This window comes from Rhinopithecus bieti, unplaced genomic scaffold (assembly GCF_001698545.2).
Source record: "Rhinopithecus bieti isolate Rb0 unplaced genomic scaffold, ASM169854v2 scaffold_9663, whole genome shotgun sequence".
NCBI lineage: Eukaryota > Metazoa > Chordata > Mammalia > Primates > Cercopithecidae > Rhinopithecus > Rhinopithecus bieti.
In genome coordinates this window covers 96,182-113,251 of record NW_016806456.1, presented here as the reverse complement: position 1 = coordinate 113,251, position 17,070 = coordinate 96,182, and the positions used below count along the sequence as shown (strand labels likewise).

At 49.7% G+C, this 17,070-nt stretch overlaps 1 protein-coding gene across 1 annotated transcript; it reads right to left on the bottom strand.

Moving 5' to 3' along the window:
* Positions 1–7,646: 7,646 nt before the first annotated feature.
* ACTL7B (actin like 7B) lies at positions 7,647–9,238 on the bottom strand. The gene is given in 2 exon segments (XM_017876687.1): positions 7,647–8,387; positions 8,390–9,238. Coding segments are annotated over 2 exon segments (1,242 nt in total). The 5' UTR covers positions 8,982–9,238; the 3' UTR covers positions 7,647–7,737.
* Between the last annotated feature and the right edge of the window lie 7,832 nt (positions 9,239–17,070).

Below are 17,070 nucleotides of genomic sequence, written 5' to 3'. Positions count from 1 at the left end.
AGGATGGAGTGAAATGGCCTGATCTCAGCTCACCGCAACCTCTGCCTCCCAGGTTCAAGCAATTCTCCTGCCTCAGCCTCCCCAGTACCTGGAATTACAGGCATGCACCACCACGCCCGGCTAATTTTGTATTTTTAGTAGAAACGGAGTTTCTCCACGTTGGCCAGGCTGGTCTCGAACTCCCAACCTCAGGTGATCCGCCCTCTTTGGCCTCCCAAAGTGCTGGGATTACAGGCATGAGCCGCCGCACCCGGCCTCTGTAGATTGTCTTTTTTTAGCTTCATTTAAACAAATTAATAATTAGTCCATTTTCATGCTGCTGATAAAGACATACCCAAGTGTGGGCAATTTACACAGAAAGAGGTTTAATTGGACTTACAGTTTCATGTGGCTGGGGAAGGTCTCACAATCATGGCAGAGAGTGAAAGGCACTCCTTACATGGCAGTGGCAAGAGAGAATGAGGAAGAAGCAAAACCAGAAACCCCTGATAAACCCATCAGATCTTGTGAGATTTATTCACCATCACGAGAGTAGCATGGGAAAGACCAGCCCCCATGATTCAATTACCTCTCCCTGGGTCCCTCCCACAACACATGGGAATTCTGAGAGATAGCATTCAAGTTGAGATTTTGGTGGGTACAGAGCCAAACCATATCATTCCATCCCTGGCCCCTCCAAATCTCATGTCCTCACATTTCAAAACCAATCATGCCTTTCCAACAGTCCCCCAGAATCTCAACTCATTTCAGCATAAACCCTAAATTCCACAGTCCAAAGTCTCATCTGAGACAAGGCAAGTCCCTTCAACCTATGAGCCTATAAAATCAAAAGCAAGCTAGTTACTTCCTAGATATAATGGGGGTACAAGTATTGGGTAAATACAGCCGTTCCAAATGGAAGAAATTGGCCAAAACCAAGGGGTTACAGGGCCCATGCAAGTCTGAAATCCAGCAGGGCAGTCAAATTTTAAAACTCCAAAATGATCTCCTTTGACTCCAGGTCTCACATCCAGGTCATGCTGATGCAAGAGGTGGATTCCCATGGTCTTAGGCAGCTCTGCCCCATGGCTTTGCAGGGTACAGCCTCCCTCCCAGCTGCTTTCACAGGCTGGCATTGAGGGTCTTCAGCTTTTCCAGGCGCACAGTGCAAGCTGTCAGTGGATCTGGGGTCTGGAAGATGGTGGCCCTCTTCTCACAGCTCCACTAGGCAGTTCCCCAGTTGGGACTCTCTGTGGGGTTCTGACCCACATTTCCTTTCCNCAAATGGAAGAAATTGGCCAAAACCAAGGGGTTACAGGGCCCATGCAAGTCTGAAATCCAGCAGGGCAGTCAAATTTTAAAACTCCAAAATGATCTCCTTTGACTCCAGGTCTCACATCCAGGTCATGCTGATGCAAGAGGTGGATTCCCATGGTCTTAGGCAGCTCTGCCCCCATGGCTTTGCAGGGTACAGCCTCCCTCCCAGCTGCTTTCACAGGCTGGCATTGAGGGTCTTCAGCTTTTCCAGGCGCACAGTGCAAGCTGTCAGTGGATCTGGGGTCTGGAAGATGGTGGCCCTCTTCTCACAGCTCCACTAGGCAGTTCCCCAGTTGGGACTCTCTGTGGGGTTCTGACCCCACATTTCCTTTCCGCACTGCCCTAGCAGCAGTTCTCCATGAGGGCACCACCCCTGCAGCAAACTTCTGCCTGGGCATCCAGGCATTTCCATACATCTTCTGAAATCTAGGCAGAGGTTCCCAAACCTCAATTCTTGACTTCTGTGTACTCGCAGGCTCAACACTATGTGGTAGCTGCCAAGGTTGGGGCTTCCACCCCCTGAAGCCACAGCCCGAGCTGTATGTTGGCCCCTTTCAGCCACTGCTGGAGTGGCTGGGACACAGGGCACCAAGTCCCTAGGCTGTACACAGCATGGGGACCCTGGGCCCAGGCCATGAAACCACTTTTTCCTCCTGTGCCTGTGGGCCTGTGATGGGAGTGGCTGCCAGGAAGTTCTCTGACATGGCCTGGAGACATTTTCCCCATGGTCTGGGGGATTAACATTAGGCTCCTTGCTATTTATGCAAGTTTCTACAGCCAGGTTGAATTTCTTCCCAGAAAATGGGTTTTTCTTTATTATCACATAGTCAGGCTGCAAATTTTCCAAACTTTTATGCAAACTTTTATGCTCTGCTTCCCTTATAAAACTGAATGCTGGCCAGGCGCAGTGGCTCACATCTGTAATCCCAGCACTTTGGGAGGCTGAGGCAGGTGGATCACGAGGTCAGGAGTTTGAGAACAGCCTGGCCAATGTGGTGAAACCTTGTCTCTACTAAAAATACAAAAATTAGCTGGGTGTGTTGGCATATGCCTGTAGTCCCAGCTCTTCTGGAGGCTGAGGCAGGAGAATCCCTTGAACCCGGGAGGCAGAGGTTGCAGTGAGCCAAGATCACGCCACTGCACTCCAGCCTGGGTGACAGAGCAAGACTCGGTCTCAAAACAACAACAACAACAACAAAAATAAACAAAAAAAGCAACAACAACAACAAAAACAAAAAACTGAATGCCTTTAATAGCATCCAAGTTAGCTCTTGAATACTTTGCTGCTTAGAAATTTCTTTCACCAGATATCCTAAATCATCTCTCAAGTTCAAAGTTTCACAAATCTCTAGGGCACCAGTCTCTTTGCTAAAATGCCACCAGTCTCTTTGCTAAAACATAGCAAGAGTCACCTTTGCTCCAGTTCCCAATAAGTTCCTCATCTCCATCTGAGACCAAAATGCTATCAGCATTTTGGGCAAATCCATTCAATAAGTCTCTAGGAAGTTCCAAACTTTCCCACATTTTCCTGTCTTCTTCTGAGCCCTCCAAAGTGTTCCAATCTCTTTCTGTTACCGAGTTCCGAAGTTGCTTCCACATTTTCAGGTATCTTTTCAGCAATTTACTGTATTAGTCCGTTTTCATGCTGCTGACAAAGACATATCTGAGACCGGACAATTTACATAAGAAAGAGGTTTAACTGGATTTATAGTTCCACGTGGCTGGGATTACAGGTGTGAGCCACTGTGCCCGGGCTATAAAGTTAATTTCTTAAAAAGACCTTGGGGCCGGGCACCGGTGGCCCATGCCTATCATCCCAGCACTTTTGGAGGCCATGGCCAGGCAGATCACCTGAGGTCAGGAGTTCAAGACCAGCCTGGCCAATATGGTGAAACCCCATCTCTTCTAAAAATACTAAAATTAGCTGGGTGTGGTGGCGGGTGCCTGTAATCCCAGTTACTCAGGAGGCTGAGGCAGGAGAATTGCTTGAACCCAGGAGGTGGAGGTTGCATGAGCTGAGACTGCATCATTTCACTCCAACCTGGGCAACAAGAGCAAAACTCCGTCTCAAAAAAAACAAAACAAAAACAACAACAACAAAAAAGACCTTGGACAAATAACTCTTAGGGCAAACTTGGTAACAAACATTTTGGGGAGAGAGATCAGACTGCCTGGACAGTGAGGAAAACAGGATCTTGCCATGTGGAAGTGGTAGGACTTCACCACTTGATGTCACTCTAATGCTTATGTCTGTGGAAGGTTCCAGCAAGACAAGTCTCTTCTTTGCTAAAAGATTGGCATTTTTAACTTTGAAACCTCAGGATAATGACTATGAAATTATATCAAATTTGTTGTGCGTGATTTGAAAGCAATTTTTATATGTAAATTTTCTTCTTGGAAAAGAGATTGATAATTTTCAGAAAGGTAAGAGACAAGGGCAAAAAGGCATTGTGGAATCTCAAAACTTTGATTTAGCACAAGACTTTGGTTTACCAGATAGGTGACCTTGCACAAGACTCCTAACCTCTCCAGCCCTCAGTGTCCTCACCTGTAAAATGGGGGGAAATACTGTAATGTCCACCTCACAGACTGGGAATAAATGAGTTCATTTAGCATGTACTAAGCACCAACTCTGTGCCATACTCTGCACCAGACTCTGAGAAAACTAAAATGAGGGAAACACAGTTCCTGCCCTCAAGAAGCTCTGAGTCTAACCTTAGGGACAAATATCTAAGAAGTGAATATATAAGATAATGGTCAACAGACACTCTTTGGTCTCTGCCCTTCAGTGTAGTATGTTATCTGATATCCTCTGGTACCTTGATAAAAACTCTTCTTATGTAGTTTTTTCATAAGGAAAAAATGAATTGTTGGTCTTAATATTTCAATTAAAAGAGGCCTCCCCAACCCCAGTCTCTTCTCCATGCAAACCTGCTCCAGAGGAATGCTGTTGTTGAGAAGGAAATTGACACCGCTAGAATGCTCTCCATTGCAAGTAACAGACACACAAGCCTAAAGGACATGAATGATGAAGTTGAATGCATGGCTCACAGAACTGAAATACCTGGGAGTGGGTTCAAACTCTAGGCATGGTTTGGTTCCGAGGTTCACTTTGTCCCCAGGGCACCAGCCTTGTTTCTCTGAGCTCCACAATCCTTGGTGGGTCAGCTCCAAGCTGGCTTCTTTCCTAGTAACAAATGCCACAGCAGTGCTAGGATACACCCTTCAACTTCACATCAAGCTTCCAAGCAAAAAGCATAGGATTCACTCTCCAGGACTCACTCTACTGAGATCGCATGTTCACCCAGAACCAATCATTATGGCCTAAGAGATGGATGTTCTGATTGGCTGAGCCTAAATCACATGCTCTGCCCTGGTGCTGGAAGGGAAGTCAGTGCTGGGTCACATCCAATGCCCATGCAGAAACCAGGAGTTATGGAAAGGGATAAGAGGAAAGTTGGAGGCATCAAATATTCTACCTCGGGAATATGAGCTAGTTCCAAGTGTGATTCCTGGTCTGGAGAAGGGACAAGCAGGTGGAGGTGGAGCTCCTGGTGTGTTCTTCATAAGCTTCCCTCCTCCTTTTCCTATACCAGCACCATTTTAGAGAGAGAATTCAACTTCTTTCTTCTTAAGAAACATACCTGTAGAGGTGGTCAGTGTGCTCACCCCTCTCTCTGTGAACATGGAAAGCCTCAATTCTTCAGATAGCGACCACCGACACCACCCCTCCTCAGCCCATTCCCACTCTCCCACACTACACTCCTATGTCTTTGCTGCCTGGCATTTCCAAGTTGCAAATTCCTGCCCATTCTGCAGGACAGGAAATTCCTACCCTTGCTTCTTTCCTTGGTTCCCACCTCCACTCTCTTTCTTCCAGAATCAGGTAGAAATCTCTAGTCCTTGTAGTTCCCCTACCATCCTCTTCATTTGCACTGAGCTTATGCATTTATATTCTCTACTATGACTCCATGGAATCTGAGAAGGGAGGGGAGATAAACACACCGGGTCAGGGGGTCATCTTAAGCTAGAAGTCACTGACCCGTGTTTTTCCACCAAAAATAAATCTCCTGCTGAATCCTCTGGTTAGCTCAAATAAGTTCATGTCAGGGATCTAGCAATTTACTTACTGTTTTTACAACCCCTGCCACATGAGGGATGCTTTCAAGGAGATGACCAGGTGGTGAAGGGACTGAAGCTGTGACTAGAGGCAGGAGAAGGTGCTGAGGATGTGTGGGAGTGGGGTTCACATGTAGCACTTACTGCTTGTGTGATTTGGGGTACATCACTTTCCCTCTATAAGCCTCAGCTTCCCTCTCTGTATTTCATCAGGCTTTTTACGATCACTTGGGTTGCAAGCAACAGAAACTAATGCTAAGGAAGAAGTTGTGTTGAAGCCACAAGTATATATGAAGACATCAGTGTGGCAGGGACGTTGGCAACCTGGAAAATGCAGCCCCACGGAAAAAAAATCACATTTAAGAAAACACCTGTACATCGCTTCTCGGCCTTTTGGCTAAGATCAAGTGAAGAAAACACCTGTACACTGTGATGGCCAAACAAAAAGTCTATTGGCCACCTTCAGCCTCCAGGCTTCCAGTCAGCAACATCCCTCTACAGGAAAGAGCCCAGGTTCCATGCCTGCTGCCAAGGCCCTGCTTGACCAGGGGATTCAAACTCCAGGCTAGATGCCCAATTCTGGACAATGGGGAAGGACTAAAGAGCAGGGCCTTAAGTGATAATGACTGTGTCTGGTTCTTGCCCAAGTCTGCAGCCCCCAGCACTGGGTCCAGGACAGAGGCAGCCTTATGGGGTACCCCAAATCAGGACCCTTTGCTTAAGGTAAGAGATGACTCAGCGATATTTAAGTCTCAGCCCATCCCAGACTATGCAGCTCATGGATGTCTGATCCCATAGATGGCACCAACTGGGTCATGAACTCCATTGGAAGGTGAGGGTAGGGAAGGGAGCAGGAACCCACTCTTCTAAGTAGGCAGTTAGTCACCAGCTGAAATCTCACAAGCCTCCACAGCCTCTCCCTCAGCCCCAAAGCCAGTAAGTGGCCACCATGCCCAGCAACTTCTCCATTTACAGCATTCCAATGCATCACCACTACCTTCTCGCCACCATGAACACTTAGCTCAGACCTTCCCTCCCTATCAATGTGGTCCATTAGCTGTGTGTGATTGTCAAGGGTAGAGACTGTTCTGGTCATTTCTCAGTCCCCAGCAGTGGGCCTGGCCCACAGTAGATGCATGGTAAGTGCTTTGGGTTGCTGACTAACCATTAAGAACCATGTTCACCCTTCTGGGAATAATCTTGATGTGGATCAGGAGACCTGGGCTCGACCACTGGCATTAGGCTGGCCCTCTCCTCTCTGGTCCTCAGTTTCCCCATCTCTTTTTGTTTTTTTCTTTTTGGACATGGAGTCTTGCTCTGTCACTCAGGCTGCAGTGCAATGACGTGATCTCAGTTCACTGCAACCTCCTCCTCCTGGGGTCAAGTGATGCTCCCGCCTCAGCCTCCTGGGGAAGCTGGGATTACAGGTACCCACCACCATGCCCAGCTGATTTTTCTATTTTTAGTAGAGACAGGGTTTCATCATGTTAGCCAGGCTGGTCTTGAACGCCTGACCTTAGGTGATCCACCTGCCTTTGGCTCCCCAGAGTGCTGGGATTACAGGTGTGAGCCACCACACCCAGCCCAGTTTCCCCATTTCTATAGCAGGGAGAGGACTCGATTTCTAAAGGACCTTCTGGTTCATCTGACATCCTCTGCGATCAGCAGCTCTGCTTTGTAACTCTGGAAAAATAGCTCCAATTTTGGTTGCGGTTGAAAGGGGTACACCCACACATGGGTAGAAATGGCGCTTCACACTCAGGAGACGCACTGGCACAGCCTTAGGCTCCCACATTGAGGGTGGCAGGCACTAGAGGGAGGTTAGGGAACCTGGAGTGATTAAGCAGTGTTAAGGTTGGGAGTACTTGTGAGCAGCAGAAACAAGAGACTGGAGTCGGACACCCAGCTGTGCGTCTCCTCCAACCTACTGCTAGGTGACCCAAGCTAGTCCCTTCATCAGAGCCAACCCCCTAAGTTGAGTGAGCGATAAGGAATGTCTGTTGGATCAGGTTTTGAACCTGGAGGTGCTAATAAAACAGGAGGCCACTTTCTAGGCCCTGAGATGATGTCACCATCATGAGGCAGGCAGAGGGGGTGGAACCAGTATGGTAGCCCCTTCCTTACAGCCCACACCTCCAGTGCAAAAGGTGCTGCCACTTCTAAGGCCGACTCCCCCCAGCCCTCTGCTATCAGATTGAAGCAAGAAACCCAGACTAGACAAGAGTCATTTCAGAGTAAAGCTTTATGTGAAATTCTGTAAATGTGTATAGAGTGGCCTGTGGCCAGCTGTGCTGGGGGCCTTGTCTGTGGAGATGCCCAGGCTCAGCACTTGCTGTAGATGGCCATGCTGCCCCGCTCCTGAAACTCTTCCTTGCTGACCCAGAGCTGTTGGAAGGCCTGCAGGGAGGCCAGGATGGAGCCGCCGGTCCACACGGAGGTCTTTCTCTCAGGAGCTGCAGCCACCGCAGGGCTGTCCCCGGGGCAGAGGAGGCTCAGCTCCCTCTGGAAGCGCTCGGGGAAACCATCCAGCATGGTGCAGCCGCCACACAGCAGCACGTTGGCGGCCATCTCCTCCTTGAAGCCCGTGTCCTGGCAGCGGCCCAGGCAGGCAGCCGTGAGCTCCGGGAGGCCCGGCTGGGTGCTGCCCGCCAGGGAGGGCTGGAAGAGCATCTCAGAGCAGCGGAAGCGCTCCTGGCCAATGGTGATGAGCTTGCCGTCCGGGAGCTCGTAGTCCACGCGCAGCTCCTCGGGGGCCAGGCTGAGCTCCTCCTCGGGCAGGAAGGCCGCATAGCAGCACTTCTTCTTGATGTGCTCTATGATGTGCAGGTGGTCGTCCGTGAATGCGTGGCCCGCCTCGTTGAGCAGCTGCATCAGGTAGTTGGTGAGGTCACCCCCAGCATAGTCGGCGCGGCTGGTCAGGCCCGGCAGCACGTCGCCCTCGGAGATGGGCACCACGTGCGAGACGCCGTGCCGCTCTCCACCACCAGCCCCGAGGTCTTGCCGTACGAGTAGATGACAGCAACGACGTACGTCACGTGCATAGCGGGGATGCCGAAGGTCTCGAACATGAGCTCTGCGTACTTCTCCCGGTTGCTGCTGGGGCTGAGCGGAGGGTCGGAGACCAGCACAGCGTGCTCCTCGGGGAGGATGTTCATGGCCGTGCGGAAGATGTACTCCCAGATGTCCTGCACGCAGTCCCAGTCCACCACGACGCCGTGCTTCAGCGGGTTCACCAGCTTGAGAGGTGTCTCCGTGTTGAGCAGCTCATGGCCCACCAGGGTCCCCTTGCGGGTGTCGCCAGCGTCGGCCGCCTCGGGGCAGCGTTTTCCTACGGTGGAGGAGATGAAGTAGGTGGGCCTCGGCTCTCCCGCGTAGCCGCACTTGCAGTACTGGGAGCCCAGGTCGATGACAACCGCCTTGATCTTGCGCACCTTCCTGGGCTTCATCTTGAGCTGAGTGGCCGCACCTGTGTCCCGGAGGCCGGCGTCAGAGCCTGGCCGTGTTCCTGCCTCTCCAGGGTCACCCTGAGCCGTGCCCAGGGCCATAGGGCTGTTCCTTGTCGCCATCTGCCTCTCTCACTCCCCTTCTCACATCCACAGCCTAGAGCTCCCTGGGGAGAAATGAGACACCCACCCCCAGTAGTGCCATGGCAACCACTTGGGATTGTGATGTCACTCAGGGCTGGTCCATTCAGGCAGCGGGGGAGGGCTTGGCTTTGGCCGACTCTTGGTGTGTCACCCCCATCTCTGTAACTCAAGTTTGCTCCAGGACAGAGCACGTGTCGGGAGTTTTAGAAATCCAAGCACACTGGGGTCTCAGAGGTTTCTGCTCAACCCCCTTGCATTTCCATGCCTAACCTGCTCACTACTGGACACCTTTCCTCTTCTGCGTCTTGGTGGAGAGGGCCTAAATATTTGAGCCCCTCCAGTAAGGCAGGCACTGCACTAGGTACTTCACTTGTGTTGTTCTGCAGGTAGGCAGGGCTGAGGAAATGAGGCTCAGAATTCTAAGGACTTGCCCAAGAGCAAACAGCACTTGGGGTGTTTGTACCTTAACCCAAATTCATCAAACTCCAATGCACCAGGCCCCGCTGATGGCCCCAAGAGTTCTTTCCTCCCTTCTTTCAACATTTACTGGAGTATGTGGTAGGTCCCGCCCAGTGCAGCCTGCCAGTGGTAGATGATGAAAACCCAGGCCACCAGCAGTGCCCAGTCTAGACAAGAAAATGGAATGGGTGCCGATGGGTTTGCAGGAAGAAGTCTACTTGGAGAACTCATTTGAGACCGGCAGTCAGAAGGTGCTCTGGAGAGGAGGTGATGCTTAAGTTGAATCCTGGAAGAGGTGTAGGTATTTGTCAAGTAGTTAAAAGGAGGGGAAGACATCCCAGGCAGAGAGCACAGCTTGAGCAAAGGCTCAGATGGAGGCACAGTGAAGAACTTCCCGCAGTGAAAGTGTTTGGAAAAACAGATGAAGCTAGAGAAGTCACAGAGCCAAGTAGAGAGGGCATCAAATGCCAGGAGTACGTTTAGACTAACTTGAGGAGAGCCAGGAAATCTATGAAGACTTTAAGCAGGGGAATGATCAGATTTGCCCTCTAGGAAAAATGTTAGAAAGGGCCAGGCGCAGTGGCTCATGCCTGTAATCCTATCAGCACTTTGGGAGGCCGAGGTGGGTGGATCACAAGGTCAGGAGTTCAAGACCAGCCTGGCCAATATGGTGAAACCCCGTCTCTACTAAAAACACAAAAATTAGCCAGGCCTGGTGGCAGGTACCTGTAATCCCAGCTACTTGGGAGGCTGAGGCAGAGAATTGCTTGAACCCAGGAGGCAGAGGTTGCAGTGAGCTGAGATCACAACACTGCACTCCAGCCTGGGAGACAGAGCAAGACTCCGTCTCAAAAAAAGAAAAAAAGAAAAAGAAAGATGTTAGAAAGATCGGCATTTGGCTGTAATGTAGAGAATGGATGGGAGGGGAAAGACTAGAAGCTGAGACCTAAAATGAGGCCATTGGAGAAATTCCGATGAGACTTGAAGGTGGCCTGACCTAGGGCTGTGAGAGTGTGGAAGCGAGGAAGAGCCTGGTTCTAGAGAAATTTAGAAAGTAGAACAGAATCCAATCTGTTGTTTCCCCAACCATCCCTCACTTTAATCCAAGCTCTTACTCTGGCATTTGAGGCCTTCCCTCATGGGCTCCTGTGATGTGGGATGTGAGGCAGAGGGAAGGATGAATCCCTTACCTGTACCCAAGCAAAGAAAGATGGCTTGTCATCCAGAAAGGACCAATTCACTAGAGTGCCAAAGGGACCTGCAACTTAAGCTGCCCCTTCCCACTACAAAATCAAAAAGGCAGATTAGGGCTTTGGTGGTGAAGAGTCAAGAAAAAAAGGGGAAAAGCAGCAACCGGGCCTGAGGAAGTTTTCTGGGAGAATTAAGACAAGCAGAGGTGCCCGAGGAATTGATTAGGCAACATGTATGGGAGAAAAAGAGTTAAGAAATACTGCCATGGAGAGTGTAAGAATGCATTAATGAGGAACGTGTGAGGATTTTGCTGAATTTTGTTTGTTTGTTTTTGAGACGGAGTTTCGCTCTTTCGCCCAGGCTGGGGCGCAGTGATGCAATCTCGGCTCACTGCAACCTCCACCTTCCAGTTTCAAGCGATTCTCCTGCCTCAGCCTCCCGAGTAGCTGGGATTACAGGCGCCTGCCACCATGCCTGGCTAATTTTTGTATTTTTAGTACAGACGGGGTTTCACCATGTTGGCCAGGCTGGTATTGAACTCCTGATCTCATGATCCACCAGCCTCGGCCTCCCAAAGTGCTGGGATTACAGGTGTGAACCACCACACCCAGCCTGCTGAATTGTTTCTTGGAACATGGCAGCATTCAACTATATTATTTGGGTAACAACTTTCTAAGGTTACAATTATGAACATTATGACCCAGAAATGCCCTGTGGTGGGATCATGAAATCACAGAAGCTGAGGATTGGACCCTTCAGTTCCCTCTAGAACATCCCATCCAGTAGTCTGACACGGACAGCTCACCCCATTTTGGCCAGCCATGAGTGATAAACGTTTTGTCACACTGGATTGGCATGCGTACTTCTCTGAAGCCATTAATTGGTCTTGCGTCTACTCTTGAAGTTCTACAGGGCAAGCAAATTCTTCCTCGACAACTCTTAAGCTAGTTAAAGGCAGTGCCCATGGACTGCCAGAGACTACTTTTTATCCATTCCTTACGGAAAGGCAGTACAGAGCAGAGGGAAGACCAAGGAACTGGAATCCAAAGACCTGGGTTCAAACACAGATTTATTATTTATAATCTGTATGACTTTGTGTAAACTACTTGAAATGTTGTTTGAATGTGATTACCATATTGCTATGTCCCCTCGCCAATTTGACCCGTATCCATGGCCTCCAGGTTTCTGCCTTGAGCTGCTAAGTGGATGGTGGTACCACACACACACACGGAATGCAGGGGGAGGAAGGGAAGGCATGTGCGGGGAGAGAATGAGCTCCATCTGGGGCATGCTGCCTTAGAGATGCCCAAAGGCCACTAGGCTGTGGGACACTGGGCTGGAGCACGTGGAAGGGGAAGCATCCGGATCCAGATTTGCCTGCTCAGTAGCACATCTCCCCCTGAAGACAGCTCCTCTCCCTTCCACTTCAGAGAAATGGGCACAGTCTTGGGACCTGAGTGTCTACACTGGGGTCTGAGCTGTGAGAAAGCAGCTCAAAGTGCCTGTTTGGCAAGGATCTTCTTTGTTGGGAGCTCCTGACTCAGGGTTTCTCCAGCATATTCAAGAGTTGGAAAGGCTGTGGTGGGCTCCAATAATTTTTAAGAAAAACTACAGGTGATTCATGAGAAGAAACGCCATGCCAGATTTTCTTTTTTTCCCTCCCATAGCTGCTAAACTTCCAGGGGCCTGGCTCACCTCTCCTCCAAAGGTCAAGGGTGGGTAGTGTCTCAAAAACTGAAGCCAGGAGCCAGGATGCACCTCAGGGAGAAGTGTGTTCTTTAATCTCACCTTTCCATGTTCTCTCCCTCCACTATAGAAAAGAACCCCAGGGTTGGCCAGGTGTGGTGGCTCACACCTGTAATCCCAGCACTTTGGGAGGCCGAGGTGGGCAGATCACAAGGTCAGGAGATCGAGATCATCCTGGCTAACACGGTGAAACCCCGTCTCTACTAAAAATATAAATTAGCCAGGCGTGGTGGCGGGCGCCTGTAGTCCCAGCTACTCGGGAGGCTGAGGCAGGAGAATGGCATGAACCCAGGGGGCAGAGCCTGCAATGAGCCAAGACCCCGTCACTGCACTCCAGCTTGGGCAACAGAGCGAGACTCTGTCTCAAAAAAAAAAAAAAAGGTTGAGCCCAGGGTTGCTTTCAAAAAGGGGTCATCCCATGGTTTTTTTGATCTTGAGCCAGAGGACTAAAAGTAGGTGTGATCCCATTAGAAAATGTGGCCCAACATATTTTGAGCAATATAGGGTGCCTCTCCCTAGAGAGACCTCACTAGGGACCCCAGGGAGCCCACACAGACCTGAGCTGATGACAGTTGTGGGGGGTTGTGTGCTAGGCAGTGGAGGTTTGGGGCACGGTGTCAACAGTCTCTGCATTCTTCCATCATTACCGCTAACCGTGTGCTGATCCACAGAGGGAGAGAAGAGGCACAGAGGGTAACAGGAAGCTTAGGGGAAACAGGGTTTTGATTAGGAGTACCCAACAGGTGAAACTGAGAGGTGAAGAAAAGGAGGGCAAGTGTTTCGTTGGCTTTTGCTCAGAGAATGTGAGGGGAATCCCTATGCTCAAGGATCTTACAGACTAGATAGAATAACTGCCTTATGCTAAGGCATCACCTCTTCCACACACAAATGCAGAAAGGGCAATGACAGATGATAGATGGGCAAGCCTGGGCAGCCCAGGTAGAGCAAATGAGTCAGAGCATGTCAGGCTTGGAGTGTATTAGAGAAGAGGGAGGCACAGGACAGGTGAAAGGGTCCTCCAAAGGTGTCCACATCTTAATCCCTGGGACCTGTGAGTGTATTAACTTTCATGCCAAAAGGGATTCTGTGGATGGGATTAAATGAAGGAATTTGAGATGGGGAGAGTATCCTGGATGGCCTGGGTGGGGCCAATGTAATCACAAGGGTCCTTATATGGGGGATACAGGAGGGCCAAGGGCAGAGAAACAGATGTGACAATGATAGCTGTAGTCTGAGACTCTCAGTCTTTTAAGATGGAGGAAGGGACATGAGCCAAGGAACACAGGTGGCCTCTAGGAGCTGGAGAAGGGAAGAGGAAGTATTGTCTCCTACACCTCCAGAAGGAATACAGCCCTAAAAGAACCTTAATTGTAGTCTACTAAGAAGAATTATGAACTTCTGACCTCCAAAACAGTAAGATAGTAACTGTGAGTTGCTTTAAGCCACTACATCCACGGTAATTTGTTACAGCAGAAACAGGAAGCTAATATAGGCTCTTCTAGGAGTCCAGGTTAGTCAAAAGGTACCAAGCAGCTATAGATTTCTCAAAATTCAAGTAGGGTTTGGGGAGAAAAAAAATGGAGGGTTTTAAATTACATATGCCTTTGGTTACCATATACAGCACTTTTGAAATAAAGTCAAACAATCTGAGTTGTCCATGCAAATCCCTGAACAGCAGAGGCAATTAAACTGTTTTTCAGGCAGCCAGGTATCAAAAGTACTTTCCTATTTTTCCTTCAAAATCCCATGCCAATATCTCACCCACTAACCAATGAAGCAAGAAACAGATTCGTCCTTGGGATGACACCTTGCTGCCCCCATCAGATAGTCACAAACTTCATGAGACTGGACTTGGTCCTTTTCTTCTCTCATAGCCCAAAGGAACTGAAAGAAGGACCCACAGCCTCTCTAAAGGAGAAAGCCCATTATTGTGGTGACTGCCTCTTTTATGAAGGGCTGGGATCAGGTTCAAGGTGTAGCATCACATAAGGCTGGATTCTGCCCTGAGTGTGGCAGGCATCCACACCAATGTGTCCAGCTTCAGAAATGGCATGCAAGATGGTGGCCAAGCAGCCTAAGAGATGCATACTAGGTCCCATCAAGCTGTGTCCCAGCACATCCTGGGGAGGAAGCCACAGTCAGGAGAGCTTGGCTACTCCTGGCTGGATATCCTTGGATGAGCTACGCACCTACAAGCCTCAGTGTTGTCAGCGGGATTTTTTAGGGTCTAATTTCACTGCCTAGCCAATGACCCTGATGAAGGCACAGTAAGTGTACAAATGTATATCCAAAAATAATTCCTCTTAAGGTTGTTCTAAGTGTCACCCTTAGTGCCCTTGACATAGTCACCATAGCAGCAAAGGATCCCGCTAACATCTAAATCAGATGGTGTCGGTGCTCTGCATCAAATCCTCTAGTGCTTTCTGACCTTATCCATGATCCTCGCATTGGCCTATGAGGCCTACCGTGAGCTGCTCGCCTTCCCCACCCCATCTCATCTAATTTTCCTTACTCCTTTCATGCCAGCCACATTTGTCTTCCTGCTCCTCCTCTAACTCAAGAGGTCAGCAAACTTTTAAGGGCCAGTCAATACTTACTTTCATTCAGCTTTTGGGCAATACAGTCTTCAAAGCCGTGACTCAGCTCTACTGCTGTACTGCAAAGGCAGCCATGGACGATACAAACATGAATGAGCACGGCTGTATTCCAATCCAACAAGCTGGGGACTGGACTGGACTGCAGCCTGCTGACCCCTGATCTAACTCTTCACATATCTGCCTCCAGTCCCCGCACCTGCTGTTCCCCTGACAAACACGTGGCTCTCTCCCTCACTTCCTGCGGGTCTTCATTCAAACGTCACCCTCTCAGGAAGCTCTGCCAAGGCCACACTAGCACTGCCACCCTGCTTTTGCTCTTAATGCTCATTTTGGTTATTGTCTGTCACCCCACCGCCCACCAACTAGAATAAGGGATTTTGTCTGTTTTTTTTTTTCACCACCGAATTCCCAGCCGCCTTGTATATAGCAGACACTCAAGAAATATTAATTAATTGAATAAATCAGTCTTGTTACAAAATTTAGGAAAAGGGGAGCCATTTCAAAACAATATCCCAAATGTACCCTAACACAGGATAAGCGTTTGCAACATCTAGAAAGCCCAGGTCACCAGATTACATCATAATTAGTGATGTCATTGTTGGGAAAATTCTCAGGGTATCCTCTGATGTAGGCCTTTCAGGCCTTGAATCCAGTGGGACTGAGAACTTTCTAAGAGTGGTGCGGCTCTTGACAACATGTGGGCTCCACCGGCAGCAATCATGGGGATGGGCCCACCAAGAAGGTGGGTAACCAGGCCCCCCTGCAGACACAGGCCCTCCAGACTGCCTCTTTAAGGGATGGTCCGGCAAAGCGGGCCGTGTGGGTCCGCCGCAGGAGTTCAGAGCCACAAGAACCTACTGAATCAAAGGCAGCCAAGGAGAGGCCCAAGCAGGAGGTGACCAAAGCAGTGGTCGTGGACCTGGGCACTGGCTACTGTAAATGTGGCTTTGCCGGCCTGCCAAGACCCACCCACAAGATCTCAACAATGGTGGGCAAGCCCTACATGGAGACCGCCAAGACTGGGGATAATCGCAAGGAGACATTTGTGGGACAGGAACTCAACAACACAAACGTTCATCTCAAGCTGGTTAACCCTCTGCGACATGGCATCATCGTGGACTGGGATACTGTGCAGGATATCTGGGAATATCTCTTCCGACAAGAGATGAAGATCGCCCCGGAGGAGCATGCGGTCTTGGTTTCAGACCCACCGCTGAGCCCACACACCAACAGAGAGAAATATGCTGAAATGCTGTTTGAAGCCTTCAACACTCCTGCGATGCACATCGCCTACCAGTCGCGCCTGTCCATGTACGCCTATGGAAGGACCTCTGGCCTGGTGGTGGNCTAGCCAATGACCCTGATGAAGGCACAGTAAGTGTACAAATGTATATCCAAAAATAATTCCTCTTAAGGTTGTTCTAAGTGTCACCCTTAGTGCCCTTGACATAGTCACCATAGCAGCAAAGGATCCCGCTAACATCTAAATCAGATGGTGTCGGTGCTCTGCATCAAATCCTCTAGTGCTTTCTGACCTTATCCATGATCCTCGCATTGGCCTATGAGGCCTACCGTGAGCTGCTCGCCTTCCCCCACCCCATCTCATCTAATTTTCCTTACTCCTTTCATGCCAGCCACATTTGTCTTCCTGCTCCTCCTCTAACTCAAGAGGTCAGCAAACTTTTTAAGGGCCAGTCAATACTTACTTTCATTCAGCTTTTTGGGCAATACAGTCTTCAAAGCCGTGACTCAGCTCTACTGCTGTACTGCAAAGGCAGCCATGGACGATACAAACATGAATGAGCACGGCTGTATTCCAATCCAACAAGCTGGGGACTGGACTGGACTGCAGCCTGCTGACCCCTGATCTAACTCTTCACATATCTGCCTCCAGTCCCCCGCACCTGCTGTTCCCCTGACAAACACGTGGCTCTCTCCCTCACTTCCTGCGGGTCTTCATTCAAACGTCACCCTCTCAGGAAGCTCTGCCAAGGCCACACTAGCACTGCCACCCTGCTTTTGCTCTTAATGCTCATTTTGGTTATTGTCTGTCACCCCCACCGCCCACCAACTAG